The sequence below is a fragment of the Giraffa tippelskirchi genome, chromosome 2 (assembly GCF_054371585.1).
Source record: "Giraffa tippelskirchi isolate mGirTip1 chromosome 2, T2T-mGirTip1v1.2.pri, whole genome shotgun sequence".
NCBI lineage: Eukaryota > Metazoa > Chordata > Mammalia > Artiodactyla > Giraffidae > Giraffa > Giraffa tippelskirchi.
This window is the reverse complement of record NC_137276.1, coordinates 177,951,692-177,973,016: the sequence shown is the minus strand read 5'-3', so window position 1 is coordinate 177,973,016 and position 21,325 is coordinate 177,951,692. Positions and strand designations below refer to the sequence as shown.

Sequence of the window (21,325 nt, the reverse complement as noted above, 5' to 3'; positions counted from 1 at the left end):
AAGGAAATCAGTCCTGACTATTCATTGGAAGGATGCTGAAGCTGAAACTCCAATACTTTGGCCACCTGATGCAAAGAACTGACTCATTTGAAAAGACCCTGATGCTGGGAAAAATTGAAGCCAGGAGGAGAAGGGGACAACAGAGGATGAGTTGGTTGGATGGCATCACCGACTTGATGGACATGAGTTTGAGTAAGATCCGGAAGTTGGTGATGGACAGGGAGGCCTGGTGTGCTGCCATCCATGAAGTTACAGATTCGCACACAACTCAGGTGACTAAACAAGTTGTGGAGGAATCGCATAGCTGCTCTTCATGAAGAGACTTCCTGGAAGTTCCACTAGAGGGCGTGGTGGAGCACAGCCAGCAGAAAGTTCATGCGGAGTGAACAGTGACTGACCTCCCCAGCAACCTTGTCAGGATAGGCCAGTGGGTGAATGCCAGCCCTCAATTCCCTACGTGTCCAGGAATGTGATCCCAATACTCAGTTTGAGACAATCTGAGCTTACTCTGCAAATACTTCATGTCTCCTGTAAGCAGTCTTTTGGTGTGTTTTTTTTTCCTTTCACTTAATGAGGGGTGGAAGGCAATGAGGTAGAAGGTACAATGACTGCACAAGAATGTGAACCACTAGGGGCTCAGTGAGGTGAAAGAGGAGAGTTGCAGGTGACTCTGCCAGTAGAGATGACTACTCCATCATAGAACTAGCGCCCAGTAGGCTGCCGTTCTCTTCACCCCGGACAGGTAGCCGTTTTCTGGTATAGCCTTTTGGAATATAGTTCTTGACTTGGGCCAGCCTAGGGAAGGAAGGATTGATTACCTCACATCAGCCCCCTTCTAGAAGCACTGGGGAAATGGGGGCAATGGTAGAACTCATCAGGAGATTCAAGTCATCTATTGTTACTACATGCTTGTGTTTTCAACACCTGCACTAAACTACAGATGAGCTGTTGTATAGCTTCTAAGATTACTTCTTAGCCCTTACCTCATGCCAGGCATACTTCAAAGTACTTTATACACTCACCCTATAGAAAAGTACTGTTATTTTACATGTGAGGAATTTGAGAAAGAGAGAAAGGTCAATAGATTCTACCAAGATCACACATCTAACTTCGAACTAAGGCAGGCTTCAGTTCATGGTATCTGGTTCTGGAACTGATGCTTTTAATAGCTAAGCTACATTACTTTTGCAAATCTCCAAATGATTTGCAAAATTGTCTTGTAGACTCTGGATGCAATATGATGTGTCTAATCCAATGGCTTCCTAGCAGTTAAGAGCCAGATGGAAATCTGTTTTCTTGGCAGCATTTGACTGCACTGACCCAACATCTGGCACACAGTCTTCCCTCACAAATATTTGCTGAGTTGGGCTGATTGGCCCTGCTTTTGGAAACCCTCCATCTCCTTGGCTTCGCTAATAACGTAGCCCTTGGCTTTCTTGCTGCCCCCCTGGCTCCTCCTTCTCAATCTCCTTTTCTCCTGCCGGTATGTTACATGAAAGTTTTCCCCATCATTCCATCCTAGACTCTGTCTTCTCCCAGGCCCCACCCTCCTTGGAGCTCTCAGTTACTCCAATTACTGTCTACACACTGATGTCTCACAAATATTCATTTGCAACCTAATTTCACTCCTAAGATTAAGACCCACATGACCAGCCCTCTGCTGGAAGTTGATATCTCACATGCAGTCAAAATCAATCTGTCCAAAATTTATTTCATTTTTGTACTTCTGGGCCTTCCAAGGACATTTTTTCTGTTTTCTCAGATAACAACACCTTAATCCAAACACCTGCCCAAAATGGAAAACTGGGTTATTCTGACTTCTCTCTTTTCTTTATTTCCTACATTCAGCTACGTACCAAGCCCTGTCGGGCCCACACTTGAAACCTTCCCACTTCTTTTCTTCCCTACAGCCTTCATCCTATGGTCCAGGCCACCTGTCACTTACGCTGGAGCATAGCATCTTATAAGGACCAGCTGGATAGTATTCCTCTGTGGAACTTTAAGGATGTAACCTCTTCTTACTTCATCCTCATCTCTTTACTTCTCACAGAGTGCCTTCAACATTCTGACCAGACTTCAGTTGTCTCCCCCATTTTCTGTCCACACTGCTTGGAACATTCTGCTCCTTGATCGCTCTCTTTCTTTGATGTGTCCTGCTAACTCTTGTCATTCTTCAAGCCTAGTTGTTAAGTCACTTCCTCCAGAAAAGCTTCCCTGAGCTTCCATGCCTTGGTTATGTGTTCCTCCTCTGGAATCTCACAGCACCGTGTATTTTCTTTATCATAGTACTTACCATTTTATACTGCAGTTCTGTTTTCACTCTTTATGAGGGAAACTAAACAACCTGCAATAACAACAAATTCCAAAATTTCATTTTTTCATTTATACTTGATATAAATTTATTTATCCTAACAGAGTCCATATAAGGCCAAGCTAGTAGCTGAGTGCTCTGCTCCATAGTTATTTGACACCCCGGGCTTCTAGCTCTGTCACATGTAATGCTGACTTGCAAATCACTCTGCATCATAATATCTGGATAGTACATGAAGAAAGTTCATGGAGGATCATGTGTGGGATGTTTTTATATGACAACCCTTGAAGCAACAGCCATCACTCCTACTCACAGTCCATTGCCTGGGACTTGGTACATGGCCACCACACCTAACTGCACAGGAGGCTGGGAAGTGTAGTTTCTCTGTGCCAGAAAGAAGAGGACTGGATTTGGTGATCAACCAGTAGTCTGCCTCAATGACCTTTATTCTCACTAAATTGTATACTCCATGAGGGCAGGGGCAAAAATTCTCTTTTTCTGCATTTTATCCTCAATGCTAGTACACAGTGGGAACTCACTAAATATTTGTTGAATAAATGAAATTGCGTGTGTCCTGTCTTTAAAAGACTTTTCCTGCCCATTCTGATGCTGGCTGCACACTTTTTTCCTCAAACAGCATCATCTGAAGCAGCGTCTAACATGGCTGACTGATTCATGGAACAGGGGTATAGTATGTCTCTGGTGTTCATTGGTAGGCTGTGTTGCAAACTGATGCTTGTTGATCATCTCTTATGTGACCTACAACTGGTGCTAGTGGTAAGGAAATCGCCTGCCAATGGAGACATAGGAGACGCAGGTTCAATTCCTGGGTCAGGAAGATCCCCTGGAGAAAGGCATGGCAACCCACTCCAGTATTCTTACTTGGAGAATCCCATAGACCAAGGAGCCTGGCGGGCTACAGTCCATAGGTTGCATAGAGTCAGACATGACTGAAGTGACTTCACACACACACACATGAGCCACAATGCCAATTTGTTTATTTTTATCTTATATATACTTCTTTCAGAGATTCAATTACCCTTGTTTTCTATTTAAGGCATGCCCTTTCCAGAAACTGAGATATCTGGGAAGTTGCCAGGCTATTCACTACTAATTAAAGCTTGAGGGTGAAAGAATATATTGGCTGCCATACTGTAAAGATATTGTTGAGAATATTGTGCCCATTTTACAGTACCCTTTTTATAGAAACTGGGGAGAAAATTCTTTCTAATCACAATAAAAAGAATAATGGTTATTTTTTTTAATTGACTGTTTTTATCTTATAATGTTCATCAGTTGTGTAACAAATGCTCTTTATTTCTTAACATTGTTACTAGAACATTCTGAGCAAATGTGCAGTTCATATCTACTAAGAGAATATTACATCGAGAAATACATTATGTAATATCCCCAGCTAGGTTTTAACAACACTCAACATTCTTTATCTAACTTTATTTTTTCCTACCCTTATTTTCCCTTTCTATCCACTTCTTTTATCTTCTAGCATTTGCATATTTATGTAAGCCACCATGAACATGTTTTGGAGCAAAGGAGAAATACATAGAAATAAAAGCTATTAAACATTTGTCTTCCCAAGAGACATAATATGTTTCAGTGGGCTATCGTTGAGTATTTTTGTACTTCAATCTACCTTGCTTTATCTCTAGAGATATTTTCAAACGAATATAAATTAGTCTTTCATTTGGAGGGGAAGGGAGGAAGGAGGAAAATGGGAAATTATGGCTTATGAAGATGAAGATGATTTAGAAAGCTAAGAATTGAAGTAAATGTGAAGCCATATTTCGTATGTGAAAATATTATATATAATTGTGAAAATTCACTACAAGATAAGTTCCATGAGGGTGAAGATCTTGTCTTCATTGTTCAAACTGCATGTTGAATCGTCTTGCACAGAGTAGACACTAAAATAATATATTTTGGAAGTGTGAATGTAATACACCTGCACTTAGGAGAACTGGGTTAATATGAAATAAATAATATTGAGCATTGGGTGTGCAACCACAAGCATAGAACTTTTGGACTCTGTTTTATAATTTATAAAATGAAGCCATCAGACTATGCATGCACTAAGATTCTTTCCAAATCCAATACTCCATGTCCTCCATGCCACCTTTGTTAAGTGTAGTGGCACATCTAGACATATGAAAGTAAATTCCTATGACAGTTTGGAAATTCTGTTTTCAAAATAGGTTATCAAACTCCATCGTCAATAGCCCACGTAGATGTGAGCACATCAACTTCAAATGTCACCCCTCCAAGTGTTCAAAGTGAGTAGCAAGACTCCTCATGTGACTCCAAAGAGATAATACAACCACAAGTTTTATTGCAGCTATAATATTATTGAGGTTTGGAGAAAAGCTATATTTTTCATTTGATGTTGATATTTTGGTTCTGAGTTACTCTGTGGCAAATTGTAATCCAGTGACTATATATTGATGTGACAACTACTATAATCTTAAAAATACGGATTGGTGATTTGTTATTCTATTGTACCTGTCACTTGTCACGGGATTTTTAAAGTAATATTAAAGTAATTTTGAGAGTACTCCCAGTGATCTGAGTTGGTGACAAGAAGACAAACAAAAAGAAAATCTCTGCTTTCTTTTGGCATTAAACATAAACTACAGACTTTAGCTTAACATGAGCCAGCTAGTGTTCTCTGTGTCAGGAAGCATATTTTCAATTTCAGATTTCCCCAAAGTCATACAGACTGAAAATTCAGCACATCAAAGTAAAATTAAATTACAACTTTATCAGAAAATAGAATTCTGAAATTTTTGTCTTTCAGCCAGTAATTCCGATGTGCCCACCCGAGGCTTCAACTACTCCTGGACCTCTAGTGGGAAAGGCGCCAAACACTGTAAGTGAAATATGAGTCCCCTGGAATCCTCTGGGCCTCACTCATTTATCCAACACATATACTGAACAATTACTGTGTGCTTTGTTTATGATCGTATTAACAAATATTTACAAGGCATCAACCATGTTTAAAGCATTGTTGTGGTTGCTGGGGATACCTGTAAACAAAACAGGTCTAAGTTCCACAATCTGGTGGATGAGAGACAGACAAATAATGGTAAGTGATATGGAGAAAACAAAGCAGAGAAGGGAGACAGTGAGAACCAGGAGTGAGGGGACAGTGCCCTTCTTAATAGGGTGGTCTTGGAAGGCCTTCCTGAGGAAAGTGACATCTGAGTAAAGCGGAGATGAAAAAGCAAACGATGAGTAGATCTAGGGGAAGAGGGAACTAGCTAGAATGTGCATATCAGTAGAAAAAGGAAAAAAAGAAGCTCAATGTGAGGCACAGAAATAGTTTGTTACTTGCCATGTGACCAAGTAGCAGCAGGGTCTGCTGATGCTGCTTTAGCAGGTATTGACAGGGTCTAAAAAGGAAATACACTGCCTGTTAGTGTCAAGACAAAGATGAATGTGGTCTTAAGTGGCAAAGGATGTGCCTGAAGCAAAGAGAAGTGAAGCCCCTGGGTACCACAGGTTCAGGATTCTGAATTTAACTCCTGGGCCCTTTGCCACAGAGTAAATGTGCATGTGCTTTTAAAAAAGCATTAAAATTGTACACTGAAAACCTCTAAACATCTTTTATACCCACTGACTCAGTCATCTTACTAATGGCAACTTGTCCTTAGGAAATAAATCAAAGCAGAAAAAGGAACCTATGTAATATTTCTCTTTGAGCATTATTTATTTATCTTTTTTATGGACTTCAGGCTTCCCAGGTGGCTCAGTGGTAAAGAATCCACCTACTGATACAGGAGATGAAAGAGACACACGTTCGATCCCTGTGTTGAGAAGATCCCCTGGAGTAGGAAATGGCAACCCACTGCAGTCTTCTTGCCTGGAAAATTCAATGGACAGAGGAGCCTTGCAGGCTACAGTCCATGGAATCGCCATGCATCGGACACAATTGAGTGACTGAGCTTGAGCTTGATGGAGCTCAGGTTCACAAATTTAGGTTGATCATAATCTTTAGTTCATGATACTTTCATCATTAGTCTAGACATGACCCTCTGTAATTTAATGTAATATATATCAACAAATACATTGATAATGTAACAGACACCTGTGAACATAGTACCCAAAATACAAGAATGAAAAAGAAGAGAGAGATCACACAGAAGAGAGAAGAGAGAGCGCACAGAAAGATCACGAGGCAGCATAACCTTGATGTATGTCAAAGGTGGTGTCCAGAGTACTGTGGAGACACCATTCAGCAAGTGGACCCAGGAATGTTGATTTTTTTATTAAGAAAAACACGTTAAAATGCACCCCCACCATGTACATTACACAAAAATAAACTCCATATAGTTTAAAATACTTATGTCAAAAAGCTAAATATTAAAACATGTAATAAAATCCTGGCTTCGGGGTAGGGAAGGGCAGAGGAAAGAAGAGACACTAGACATAAAAACGACTGAAAAATTAAATTAAGAAAATTCTTTTCGCTACGACTCCTTAAGGAAAGTTTTTAAAAAGGCAAGCTATAATCTGGGAGAAGATATTTGCCACATGTTTGAAAAAGGATCAAGAATATATAGTTGACAAAGGATCAAAACTGTAAACCAAGAATATATAAAGAATGTCTACAAACCAGTTTTTTAAAAGACAAAAAGCAGTCGGAAATGAGCATATAGGCACATCACAGAAGACAACATCCAAGTAGACAGAAAACAACATCAAAATAATAACAACAAAATAATAACAACATCAAAAAACAACCTGTAAATAATCTAAATGGTCATAGTTAAGAGTGTAGATAAATAAGTTGCAATATAATCATAAACTACTATGGAACAATGAAAAATGAATGGATGTCAGTCACATATAGCAGCATGAATGAATTCTAATAGCATTGCTAAGTCGCTTCAGTCGTGTCCGACTCTGTGCAACCCCATAGACGGCAGCCCACCAGGCTCCCCCGTCCCTGGGATTCTCCAGGCAAGAACACTGGAGTGGGTTGCCATTTCCTTCTCCACTATGTTGAATCAAAAAAGTAAATGCCAAGTGCCAATACATGGAATGATAATTTCAAGTAAAATTTATTTTTTAAGTTTAAAAAGTTTTTTTTTTAATTTGTATTGAAATATAGTTGATTCACAATGTTGTGTTAGTTTCAGGGGTACAGCAAAGTGATTCAGTTATACATATGCATAAATATATATTCTTTTTTTACATTCTCTCCCATTATAGGTTATTACAAAATATTGAGTATAGTTCCCTGTTCTATACAGTAGGTCCTTTGTTGATTATCTATTTATATATAGTAATGTGTATTTTAATCCCAGACTCCTAATTTATCCCTCCCCTCTCCTCCCCTTTGGTAACCATAAGTTTCTATGTCTGTGAGTCTATTTCTGTTTTGTAAATAAGTTCATTGTATCATTTTTTTAATTCCACATATAAGTAATATAATATGATGTTTGTCTTTCTCTGTCTAGCTTACTTCACTTAGTGTGATACTATTTAGGATTAAAACAAGTATTAATATAACCAAATACTAGATGGCTTAGATTTAATACTTGATAAAAACTTAAAATATGTAGACAATATTCAGACAATGTTTGCTTGTCTGAATGGACATACAAAGGATAGGAGAGGGAGTAAACATGTATAATATTATTTATGTAATTCCAAAATCTGTGTATGAGTTGGAGAATTATTAAAGAAAAATATGTTCAATAATAAAAGAATGTGGAATAGGGTGAGATAATAACCCAATGAATATTATAAAGCCAAACAAAACAATAGCCAGTAAGTACTACAGTGAGAAGAAATGATCTGCTTAATTGAAGGTTTTGAACTTTTCATTTACTTGCTTTATTTAAATTATTACAATAGCATCAGTGGCCATACAAAAATCCTTTTCATCCAGTGCATCACAACAGTGTGAAGTATAGAGACCACCCAAGATACTTTTTGCCCCAGAAACTAGAAAATTGAGAGGGTCTTACTTGAAAGTGTTTCCTAATTTACACAGGAATATTTTTGGCCTTTTTAATAGATTTCATAATGAAATAAACTATTGTAATCCTTCACAGTTTCTATCCTTCCCCACTTGAAAACTTGATTTATCCTCAAACATCTCTTTATCATTCTTACCATAAAAATAGCCTTAGAAATTGTGAAATCTAGGAAGGGACTCTAAAACCCAGCAAACAATTTTTTCCTGGCAGTGAAAACCCCCTTCTTACTTATGCAAGAAGATCTTGTTAACCGGTTGCCATTTTTCATCTATAAGCTTAGAGAAAAAATTCCCTGCAGTGAGTTGCTCTATTTATAATCATTCACAAAAACACATTAGGATCCAACAAGTTAATATTGATTGCTCATTCCCAAACTGTTTTTGAAACATGTTTCTACTCGTTGGTTTGGACTGTAATATGACATCCAATATTAGATGATGCATTTGGCAAGATTCATGGCAGGCACTGGTAATGGGAATTTTTTCTTTCAATATATTTATTTCAATAGATTTATGAAATGTTCAGAGGCAGAAAAAGAATGATAATGGATCGATTTCTAGTGAAATAAACCCACTAGCAGTGTTTCTAGGGCCTTTGATCTTTCTGAACACATTCTATGAGATATCTGCTTATACATACACTTTGTATAGTTCATGTATATTAAATGTCACTAGAAGATTCTGAGCACATTGCATTTACACTAAACTCATAAGTATATGTTTTAATATATTCTTTTGTTGTCATTTTGTTATTTATTAACTTGAAGGGGTCTATACTAGAATTCAAGAATAGTAGAATCTTAATCCCAGTTCCTGCAGTCTAGAAGAGGAATGCATATTTTAGTGTAACCATCTATGAAATGGGGATACCAAAACTGACCTTCTAAATACCCAAAGTGTATGACCTTAATAACATCCTGGGACACATTTTCATCCTGACACTCAGGTGATCAGGCCATGGAGCAGAAAATTGAAGCTTAATTACTTTTTTTTTTTTCCTGGGTTTTCCAGTCATCCATCTGGCCCAGTGGAGCCTGAAGCCACATTGAAATCAGTTAGTCTGTCTCAGACAAGCAGAAAAATGATATGAGTCTCCATGGATCCTTAAACCCTTCAATTTACCCATTACCAAAATCATCAAGTTTACTTGTGCATGCACACACACACACACAGACACACACACACACACACACACACACACACACACAAGCCTTGGGATACCTCTTATTGATCTCACATGAGGTCTTCACTCTGTTCTTTGACCTTGCATCCCTTTGTCTTCAAATTTTACATACTCTTCTTAACACTTTTTTTTATTTTAAATTTATTTGTGAATCGAAGGATGATTGTTTTACAGAATTGTGTTAGTTTCTCCCAAACGTCAACATGAATCAGCCATAGCTCTTCTTAACTCTTACAAGTATACCGCTTATCCTGCCCCTGGTCCTGGCTATTTCTCCTCAGACTCTTGGTAATAATTTCATGAGAACCTCTCTACTTTTCATAGGCAGAAGGTGATGGAAAAGCTGGAACTAAGGAGCTGAGGGTCAATGGAAAGGACTCAGCAATGCCAGGACCTACAACAGTGCTGGGCCCTATCGCAGGCTGCACCAGGATCTCTTCAGCCCCTCTGTTCCCTGTTGGTCAGGATGCTGATGCTTTGAGTAATAAACTCACCATTCTTACCCTCAAATTATAAAATCTGACATGTCTCGGGTCACATCTCTTTCCATTTTTCTCTTCTCTAAAACACTGTTCTGCTCCTGTTCTGTCACCTAATTCCTCATTAGGTCAGCCTCAAATTATAGACTTATTCCTCTGATTTAAAATTCTCTCCTTCATTAAAATACTGTGGGGACTCCATGGATTTCACACTGTTAGTACACAAACCTCACACTTCCAAAGCTTGTGAGTGTCATCTTTGTTTTGTGGTCAAGAAGAGCACAAGGGTCCCATTTATAGATTAAGTGATCATGGCAAGAACGGACAGTAAGTAGTTTGTGCCAGTTGCATCTGATGGAAGGGGTGATGATGACCCAGTACCTTGAAGAAAAAAATAGGGCAGAAGACCAAGATCAATGAAGTCTCTGTGTCATAGCCTTGCATCTGTGGCTGTTGCTTGCCACCCTATGCCTTTGCTCTAAGGACCAAATTAAGGACAGAACTCAGAATGTCTTAAGGAAGATTGGTTACCCAATAGAAAGTCTATACATGTAAAAATTATGCCAGAATTTTAGAGAAGTTCAGGTTGCCTCAAGAACCCTGTAAGAGTAATAGAAATTATCTGTGATGTTGTCAAAAGAGGATCTGCCAAACCAGATAATCTTGGGCTTTGATATGACACTAAATAGATCTTCCTGCAAAGGGAGAGATGCCTAACATGTCATAATATTATTGAGAACTGTAAGCTGGTTACAGATGAATGTTAAAAAATATTTTTGCAACTCAAGGAAAAAGACAATACTATCAAAGTTGATTTTGTTTTTAACTATAGATGAAAAGTACGCTTTTATGGTAGAATGGTATGCTAAGTCACATAGTCTCCTTGTCAAATAATGTTTATTTTATCAAAAGCTAAATTTAAAAGAATTCTGGAAGAAACTGATGCTATGCTAAAGGAAGGATATAAAAATTTATTTGAGAAACTCTAACCGCACAGTAACCCTATGTTCATATTTTTGGTTGGTAATGGTGATGTAGTAGAGGACACATCTTCAACTCGCACTTTATTTTGGGACATTCTGAGGTGTGCTACAGAGTACTTTGATGATATTACTTGAAATGCTCGTTAATATCCCTTTTTTCATATTAATTAGACTCAATTGAAGGTCAAGAAGAGACAATAAATTTTCCAATATTTTCTTCCTTTTGCAGCTCCATGGATGCCCAGTGAAACAAACAGTTCGCCCTCCTCAGGTAGAGGTTCAACACTTCCTGGTGAGCACTTAAGGGAGACTTAGGGTCAGGGAAGGTATTAGTCTGTTTTACTTGGGAAGAGGTGGGAAAGAACTGATACAAAGCCAATCTCAGATATTTAACAGTGCATCTTGATGTAAATGACAGTGAAGATGAAAATGAATGAAGGCAAAATTCTTCTCAGTCACTCAAAAAAGTTAGTCAGAGACCAAGTCATAGATTTGCCTCTATTTTATTTCAAGATGCATTTGGGGGCCAAATAAATCCATTAAAATGCATTTTAAGCTTTAATTTTCCATTGTAAAATGGAATGATTTGTCAACATGGATTTTTCTACTCAAATGTTGCACAGGAATTTTTAATAACCTTATCAAACACATCAGAATGGGGAGACCTCTAATAACCTGGGACACTAGAGATAAACCTCTTCTCTCCATGACCCCAGCTTCAGACTTTTTCCCATAATCATTTTCTCCTGGAGATTCTTTAGCAGATATTATGTGCTGTATTGTTTCTCTTTTTTTCTTTAAATCCATAGGAAGCTTTACTCCTTTGGTAACTATTAGATCCTAGGATACTAACCTTGCATAAATTAGTCCTTAATAAACTTTACATGTAATATTAGTATTTTAGGAGCACTTGAGCCATTCAGATGAGCTCTTTCTAATAGCAAGTGAAGTCCAATCATCATTTTACACCTCTTGACCATATGGAAATGGTCCTTAGGATCAGTTCAGATGTTCCCTCTGTATCCCTAGGTGACACCTTCACCAGCACAACCAGCGCATCTTCAGAAGTTTCCACAACTGCCAATGTATCTACTAAAAATAATCACATTCATATCACTGGTGAGTCATTTACCATTTTTTTAATTTTATGTTTTATTTGCTCTACCAATATTTATTCCATGCCTATCACTTGTCAGGCACTGTGACAGCTGTTGAGTATTGAAAACACTGGCTTCCTGAAGGGTATAATCTATTATAGATGATACATAGCAAATACATAATCACGCAGTTAAATTTATTTGTGACAAATCCTATGATATAGTGCAAGATGTTGTCAGAGTCTAACAGAAAGATCTGATTATAATTGGGGAACTAGAAAGGATTCTCTGGGGATACATTTAAAATAAAATCTGGAATGAGTAAGAATTAGCCAGGTGAAAAGTACTGAGAAATATTTCAACTTTAAGAAAGTATAGTCTGATGGTTGGAACAAAGAGTATTCCTATAATTCAACTAATAAAAGTTTGTCAATGCTAAATATAACCCTTGTTTTTTATCATAAGAGGTCAAGGTTTTCAATAAAGTTAGGACCCTCCCAATGCAGATCTTGACTGTAAATTCAAGGCATAATCAACTCTTTAACTTCAGAAGGTATCCACTTAACTGGTGAACTCTACCTGGGGATTCAATTTATTTCATATTGAGGCTCATATAGCCCTCAGTCACTGGCGCATCATCCATCCTGCACACAACATGGCATGGAGCCGCAAACTGACATCCTACCAACATCTTTAACTATTGGTGCCTTAAAGAACTACCTAGGACTTCCCTGGTGGCTCAGTGGTAAAGAATCTACCTGTCAATGCTGGAGACACAGGTTCCATTCCTAGTCCAATATCCCACATGCCACAGAGCAACACAGCCTGTGAACCACAATTATTTGAGCCTGTGCTCTAGAGCTGGGGAATCGCAACTACTGATTCCCCGTAGTAGAATCACCCACATGCTGCAAGTACTGCAGCCTGCAAGCCCTAGAGTCTGTGCTCTGCAGCAAGAGAAACCACTACAATGAGAAGCTTGCACACTACAATGAAGAGGAGCCCACGCTCTTTGCAACTAGAGAAAAAGCCTATGCAGCAACAAAGACCCAGCACAGCCAAAATAAATAAATAAAATTATTTAAAAAGGAAAAGAACTACATACTTGAGGAATTGGGGAAAATTGGAGCTCTGCTTTTCCACCAGGACATTGCTGAAGCCAATGGCCTCATTTTCTATATTTAGTTGGGAGAAAATTAGTAAGCATTAATAGAAGATCTATCTAAAACCTGTTGTTCTTTCATTTCTCAAAAACTTTGGAGGTAAAATGTTATAGTCCACCATATTGCCAGTATAGAGTAAGTCAGTCTTGACTTCACTGAAACAGAACTGTGTGTAGCCCTAAATTGATTTATTGTGTAATTGTTTCTTTTGTGATCATGATACTCTAGTACTTTGAACTACTGTGATCTCTAGCCCCTGTGCATCAGTGAGCCACAGGGTTACTTAGTATAGGACTGTGTGAGCTTCCAGGGTACCGTCAGCATCTGCCTGACAAAACTAAAGTAGCACGAGCACCAGGAAGACCTCCAATCCCTGGATATGTTTGTAAGAGGAAAAATCTTCATCACTGATGATCAGTGTTATGACAGAATCATATGGCTGCCGTCCAAACTATGGAAAATACAAAAAAGATTTGGTAACAAATATTTTAAATCTAGATTTTTTGGCTTGTGTGTGTTTTAATTTTTTGAGACTTCACTTAATGAAAAGCAGTGTAATAAATCTGAAGCAGTCAAATAAATTAAAAAAGTCTGCACACGGTTTATCATCTAGTTAAATAATGAAAATATTCTTTTATTAATAATAATAAATAAAGCAAAAATGCACTTTTGCCCAAATTATTTCTGTAATCTGAAGAGCTAAAGATCTATCTATAATGTATAAAGAATTTCACTGTAGTGTTATTAGAAATAAGAAAAGCCTGGAAGCAATTTAACCATCCAACATTAAGGCCGATTAAATAAACTACAGTAGATCCATACATTGGGGGACCATCCAGTCATTCAATCAAATGAGGTAAACTTCTATGCACTTCTGTGAAAAATATTCCAAAATTTTTTTAAGAGAAAGAAGCCAAGAACAGAACAGTATGTACAGTATGCCCCATTTGTAATATGAAGGGATATATATTCATGGTACCTACATTTGCTTATATTTTCATTAAAAATTTCTGATAGGAATTAACTATTAAATAGTTAACATAATTGACTATTAAAAGTTATAACCTCTAGTGTGGGTAGCTGGGATCTGAAGAAGTAAGGATACTTCCTTTTCATTGTAGTTTATATTTCTGTACTGTTTGAATTTTTAACATGAGCATAAAACACTTTTTAAAAGGAAAAAATTAAATAACTATACAATTATAAACATTCCCTTTTATTCTTGGCCAGGCAGAACCAGACAATCTTATTTCCTAAGAGAGTTCGTTTACTTAATTTTTCCTTCATGTTACAGAAAAAGAAAAACAGTCCAGAATATTGTATTTATATTGCCTCCGGCCTTCTCAGCTTTGTACTTTCAGACCTTTAGAATGTTATAATGCCTTTTACTTTTTCTTCCTCCTCCTAACACACTAATATTTCATAAAGCATTTTAATGACCCCTTAAAGAATAAGAATTTAAAGATAGACCGGTATTTCACACATGAAACTTTTACTTTACTAGAGTGAATTTGGAAAACAAATTTATAGATTATCAGTTTTGTGTGTTCATTCTTTTTTTAATTTTTTATTTTATATCAGAGTATAGCCAATTAACAATGTGATAGTTTCAGGTGGACTGCAAAGGGATTTAGCCATACATACACAGGTGTCCACTCTCTCCCAAACTCCTCTCCTCTTATAAATCACATTTCATTGGCCACCCTGTGCCAGGAATTGTCCAGGGCCTTGAGAAAGTGAAAGAAAAGAAAAGATTAGGTCTGGAACATTCTAACAAGAAAGGCATTCATGTTAAAAAGAAATGCAATTGTATAAATGCAAAAAAGATATGAGAATAAGTCATAGAAATGATCCCAGAGCATGATTGTGATCAATGAACACCCCATGGCCCTTGGAAATGCAAGTCGCAGGTAAGCAAACTAATTCAATTCATCCTGCTTCCCAGCTGCCAAACTTTGGCATTAAAGTTCATCTCTCTTTATGCCCTTTTCAGGTATTGTGATCAGTAAGCCCAAAGATGGAATGTCCTGGCCGGTGATTGTGGCAGCTTTGCTCTTCTCCTGTCTCATATTGTTTGGTCTTGGAGTGAGAAAATGGTATCAGTACCAAAAAGAAATGTGAGTACAGTACTGAGACATGCAGGAGCAGCAGTACTTTTTTCTGCAGAAAATATTCACTCAACACTTTAAATATCATTCCTAGATAGTAGTGTTTCTCTCCTATGTAACTGAGGAAATAAGGCTTAGAGAAGCTCAGAGAGGCTGCCGAGCTTCCCCAGTACCACACAGTTGGAATGAGATGCACAACTTCTGACTTGATGCCCCTCTACCTGTTCATGCTGGAGCACTCACTGGATGGAACAAGTCAGTAGGCATGAAATGAGAATGGAGGCTCACATCACCTCAAAACTGAAACTGATTTTTCTTTTTAATCTTCATTATTCTTTTCATTTTCATGCATCTCTGAACTGCCTGGGCCTAGGTGGGCCTAGATACTCAAGTGTGAAATTGAGTAAGAAAGGTAATTTTAAGAAATTTCCAGCTGCTTTTCAGCAAAATGGGCTTTTACTGCCTTTATCCTTTCTCCCCACGGGGAAAAGAAAGCAGTGGGTTACTCCCTTTCTGTCTTATTGAAATAGTTTCCAGAACTCTCCTCCCTCCACTGAGAAGTCTGAAATGGCGTGGAAGGTTAAGCCTCACTTTTCGGACTTGGCTGTTTTGGATCGGTCTGGTTCAGGCCATGCTTAGAGGAGATCTTCAGAATACACAAAATTGATCCTCCACATATCTTACTACTGCTGTCTCAGATAGTATTGACTGTGTGGCCTGCCTTCTACTTAGTGTATCCTTGAAGACTCTATAGACACGTGCAGGGGATGTTTCGTGGTGAATAACCAAACCACGAGTCAGAAATTCTGGACTTTTGTCCAAGCACTACACTTTGGCCACCATGTGACCTTAAGAAATTCCTAATTCCCCAGAAAAAAACCGAATTGCAAATTTCTTAGAATGCTGTCCACCTTTTGATATATATACTGTCACCACTAAAGCACCAGAAAACCAGGTAATAGGTGTTGGGGATTTTTATATTAAAATGAGAAAATGGGAATCTGAAAATCTGAATTGATTTTTTTTATTCTTCTATATTCAAATGTCTGTGTTATATAGAGATGAAAAACAATCCCCCTCTGTTTTTCTCAGTATCTCTCCTTCTCTCTCCCTCTAAGGAGAAATTAAGGTACTGTGGATTGATAGACAAGGGGTAGAGGTTTTTGAGTCTGCCCACAGATATGCCTCTATTTCCTGATAGCAAGAGAGCTGGAGCATTTGTACAGCTAAATCCCACACTCACCTTATGCTTATGCACTTCAGACAAAGAGATGAATTGTGCAAACATAGACCAGTACTTTCTTTATACAGAGATGACTCTAAGAGTGTTCACTGATACAAACAGAAAGGATTCGGGTGCCATCCATCAACTCAGGGACTCAGGCAAGTTCACTTCCCACCCCCAACCTTCCCCCTGGTTCACACATAATGAGTGTGTGGTGAGGGCTGGGGGTCAGGTTAGCAAAGGGACTCTTAGAAAAACTGCCATCTTTGGTCCCAGAATTTGAAAATTTTTTCTCTGGAGGAATGCTTTAACCCACATAAGGGAAACACTTCCTCTATTAGGAGGCAGTTGCCATGGAGAGTGTAAGTTCTGTTGGCTTGATTGCTGGTCTGCTCCTCTTAAGCAAGTTGCTTAAAACCTCTGAGCCTCAGTTTTATCCGTGGAATGGTGGCAATAATATTCAATTCCTAAATGCAAATTATATAACTCTATGATAAAAATGGTTTACAAATTATAAAATATCACAAAAATATTAATTAATGATACTAGCAGGACTAGCAAGCAGGTTATGCCAGGGGAAAAACCTGAGAGACCCAGGGAAGCATGCCTCTTTCACTTTCTCTGTTTCCTTCTAAAAATATATTATGGATACATACATCACCCCTGACATTCTTAGCCTTGAATGAGCGATGTTTTGTTCCTAGCATGGAAAGACCTCCGCCTTTCAAGCCACCTCCACCTCCCATCAAGTACACCTGCATTCAGGAGTCCATTGGAAGTGATCTGCCTTGTCATGAGCTGGAGACACTCTAGTCCTCTGAGGCTTTGATACGCAAAAAAATTCTGCTAGAATCCTGTTGAAAAAGTAGATATCGTGCTTTATTAATATAATCACCCTCTAGCCAAGCCTCTTCTGCAGCTGAAATGGATATCAGAAGTGTATGACCTGTTTTCCCAAGAGCTCACCTTCTTTCATCTGCATATGCTGGAAATTTAAACAAGACTGAGAGGCGATGTGAAGCGTTCACCCAGCGCAGTCTGCAAGGATTTTCTTGCTTATGTAAGAAGTGTAAATTAGGCTGCTGCATTAAAAAAAAAAAAATGCTTGCAGTGTTTTACTTTTCACTTTTAACTCCCTGAGGTGATAACAAGGATTTTAAACTTATGTCCATACCAGATCTGCTCTTTGGGGCATCTGCCAACATTCTAAACTATTAGCCAAAATTATGTTCATCTCTGAGTGAGGGCTTCCCACGTGACTCGGTGATAAAGAATCCGCCTGCCAGCGCAGGAGACACAGGAGACATGGGTTCAGCCCTTAGGTCAGGAAGTACCCTGGAGAAGAGAATGGTAACCAACTCCAGTATTCTTGCCTGGAAAATCCAGATAATGCACAGAGGAGCCTGGCAGGTCACATGGGGTCACAAAGAGTCAGACACGACTGAGCAACTAAGCACCTGGGGTGTATTGCATTCCCCAGGAAAATTATAAGATGAAAATGTGAAAGTTTCAATGAGAGTTCCGTATAATGGGAAAGTACAATTAGTCTTTGTACTGAAATCCAGTTGTTTGTTTTCACTGGAGGAAAACAGAATACCTTGCATAAGCACCCCAGATCCAGTCTTCCTTCTCTCTTCCTCCCGTCATGCTCAGCCCAGGCTCCTGTCTATAGGATGAGGAAAGAGCATAGGGATAACAAGCCAACAACCATATAGTCTGGTAGCTAAGACAGTCAGGGTATAAAATTTAAGGAGCTATTCACACTCAGAGTCATAGACTTACACAATCTTGTGAGTGAGTACCAGTCGCAGGCCTGGTATAACCAAGAAGATAACTGCAGAAATGACTAGAGCATGCCTTCTAAGGTTAGGTCATAAAATACTTTGTAGCTTCTGCCTTGATCTCTCCTTGATCACTTGCTCTGGAAGAAGCAGTTGCCATGCTCTGAGGACACTCAAGCAGCCCTACCAAGAGGTCCACCTGTCAAGGAACGTAGACCTCATGCAGCAAGTAGCAGGCAGCCAGACTTTTGATTGAGCGAGGTCGTTAAGCCCAACCTCCAGCCCCCACTCAAGTCTTTAGGTAACTGCAACCTCACTTGATGTTTTGGCGGGGACTTCATGAGAGTCAGAGCTACCCAATTAAACCTCATCTGAATTTCTGAACTGCAGACACTGTGAGATAATAAATACTTAATTGTTTAATAAGTTTGGGTTCCCAGGTAGCTCAGTGGTAAATAATCTGCCTGCCAAGCAGGAGACCCAGGTCCAATCCTCAGGTTGGGAAGATCCCCTGGAGGAGGAAATGGCAACTCACTCCAGTATTCTTGCCTGGGAAATCCCATGGACAGAGTAGCCTAGCAGGCTACAGTCTATGGGGTTGCAAAAGAGTCAGATACAACTTATCAACTAAACAACAACAACATAATGTATTACAGAATAATAGATAACTAATACAGTCCAATAAATGGAGAAATAAACTAATGTTTGTCTGCCTTAATTACCCTCAATTTCTCATTAGTTCTCAAGAAAGAAGACTAACTTCATATATACATATATGACTATTGCTTCATGAGTAGTTATTTTTAATACAACTTAATCACCAGTGGTTTGTGTAAAAGTCATTATGGTTTAATTTTTACTATTCAATTAGGAGACATGAATATACATAATAGAAGTATTGGGGTAAAAAGTGGCAGAGTTGGATGTTTAGATTGTTTTGGTAAAGGGATAGACAGTTGTACAGTACAACACAAGTCATGTAATTTTCAGTCTATCATATAACAAGTGTCTTATGCTGTTTTTGTCTTATCCACCTCTTTGAAATATTCTCTTCTGGTTTTATTATAAATAAGTTCTGGTCAACATTTGTAAATTCATCTCCAACTTGAATAGAGTGAACAGTTGCTTATTCATGGAGGGATACTCATTCTGTGATTTAGAGGAATTTTCTGCAAAACAGAAGGACTCTAGATGCTTTTCAGGCAGTGTTATGATCTTGACCTCCCTCATTTGACTAAAGTAACACTTTCACCTGCACCTTAAAATTTTTAAGTTCAGAGAGCCTGTCTCAAACCAGCAAGTCCTCTCTCTACAAGTGGATTTAGTTCTGTCTCACTGAAGAAGTAGCAACTTTGCACCCTAATCCCTAAGATTTCTGAATGCCCTCATTATTGACTTAATTTTCACTAATAAGAAGCCATACATAAGCCTTTTAATCAGTCATTCCCAAAGCATGGTGTGTTAGGTAACACTGTTGTTCAGAAATATTCATTTCTTTGCTCACCTGCATCATGAGCACATTTTGACCTTGGGCTTGACCATATGACTTGCTTTGGACAATGGAATATCATGGACCTTACTAACCCAAGACTTGAAAGGTGCTTATGTAGTTGGACTCACTCACTTGTTATCTGCCATAATCATAAAAAGAACATTTACAGGGTAGGCCGTTAGCTCCAAGATGATAATAGATTCACAGATTAGAGCAGAAACACCCAAACCAGGCCCAGTTGAGATCAACCAACCTCCAACCTAACTCAAATGTGCATTATTAAAGAGTGTGATGGTTACACATCATTGTTATAGCAAAAGTTAATCTATATACATAAGTCCAGAGGTAGGCATATTTTAGGTCTTACTCAAGTACTGGTGGAGAAGGCAATGGCACCCCACTCCAGTACTCTTGCCTGGAAAATCCCATGAACGGAGGAGCCTGGCGGGCTGCAGTCCATGGGGTCACTGAGTTGGACACGACTGAGCGACTCCACTTTCACGCCCTGGAGAAGGAAATGGCAACCCACTCCAGTACTCTTGCCTGGAGAATCCCAGGGATGGGGGAGCCTGGCGGGCTGCCGTCTATGGGGTCGCACAGAGTCGGACACGACTGACGCGACTTAGCAGCAGCAGCAGCAGCAGCAAGTACTGGAGTGAGAGATAAAGTCAAACTTAATTCAATCAAAATAATCATTTTCCTTGATTCAGCATAAATTTTGTTTTAGCTAGTGAACATATGGTTGGCTTGACCAAGTTAACTTTGCAGTGTAGATCTTTAAAATCATAAAATATATGATCATATTGTACATTAGAGGTCATACTATAAATAAAGAGTCACAGAGTATGTGAAATGGACTTCCCAAGGTCACACAATTAAAATTGATAGAGCCAAAATGATGAGACAGCTCTCTGAATTTCAGTCCAGAATGTGATCAGTCTCCATTATATCATGATATTTAATTTCTTTCGTATCTCCTTTTACTATAGACAAGAGCTATTTTCTGTGCACTTAAGTAAATATTGATTTTTTTCTAATGCCCAGGTAGTATATTCTGAAAATTGTTGACAGAAAAAAAAAGAAAGTAGAAATAATTGGCCCCTGGTGTAAGACGGCCAGGAAAGTGTGCAAAAAAAAAAGAAAGAAATGACTAGGAAATGGAAAGAGAAAAGAAAGTAATCAAGATCAGAAGCTAGAAAGAAGTTTAAAGAAACTAACCAAGGCTGGAGATCATGGAAAGGACCTTGTTTCAGAGGCTCTGAGCAGGGGGAGAGGTTCTTGAAGACAGCCCTCTCGCCACTCTGATTTAGGAGAATGATTTGGGCTTGAACTTGAAGGTTGAATCTGCAGAAACACAGAAACTTTGTTCTTTGAGAGTTGGTAGACATAGCCTGAGTTTTTAATACTGTGGACAACCAGTATTAAAACACAGCAACCATAGCTGTGTCCACCAGCTGAAGCTTCAGTGTCCAGCAGAGACATCTGAAATGGTGAGTAGAAGTTAC

At 38.6% G+C, this 21,325-nt stretch overlaps 1 protein-coding gene and 1 pseudogene across 5 annotated transcripts in view; both read left to right on the top strand.

Moving 5' to 3' along the window:
- Positions 1-20,967, top strand: part of CD96 (CD96 molecule) — a 94,972-nt gene extending 74,005 nt beyond the window's left edge. The window contains exons 9-15 of one of the 5 annotated variants that reach the window (XM_081542620.1): positions 4,522-4,599; positions 5,121-5,192; positions 5,700-5,702; positions 11,184-11,246; positions 11,984-12,073; positions 15,208-15,331; positions 17,252-19,027. In XM_081542620.1, coding sequence (XP_081398746.1) covers positions 4,522-4,599; positions 5,121-5,192; positions 5,700-5,702; positions 11,184-11,246; positions 11,984-12,073; positions 15,208-15,331; positions 17,252-17,360 — 539 coding nt within the window. In that variant the 3' untranslated portion in view covers positions 17,361-19,027. Of the gene's footprint in view, positions 1-4,521; positions 4,600-5,120; positions 5,193-5,699; positions 5,703-11,183; positions 11,247-11,983; positions 12,074-15,207; positions 15,332-17,251 lie in introns of all 5 variants that reach the window. The other 4 variants (XM_081542598.1, XM_081542609.1, XM_081542631.1 and 1 more) reach the window with 4 other exon arrangements.
- Positions 10,505-11,089, top strand: LOC145538371 (cytosolic 5'-nucleotidase 3A pseudogene; annotated as a pseudogene).
- Positions 20,968-21,325: the final 358 nt, after the last annotated feature.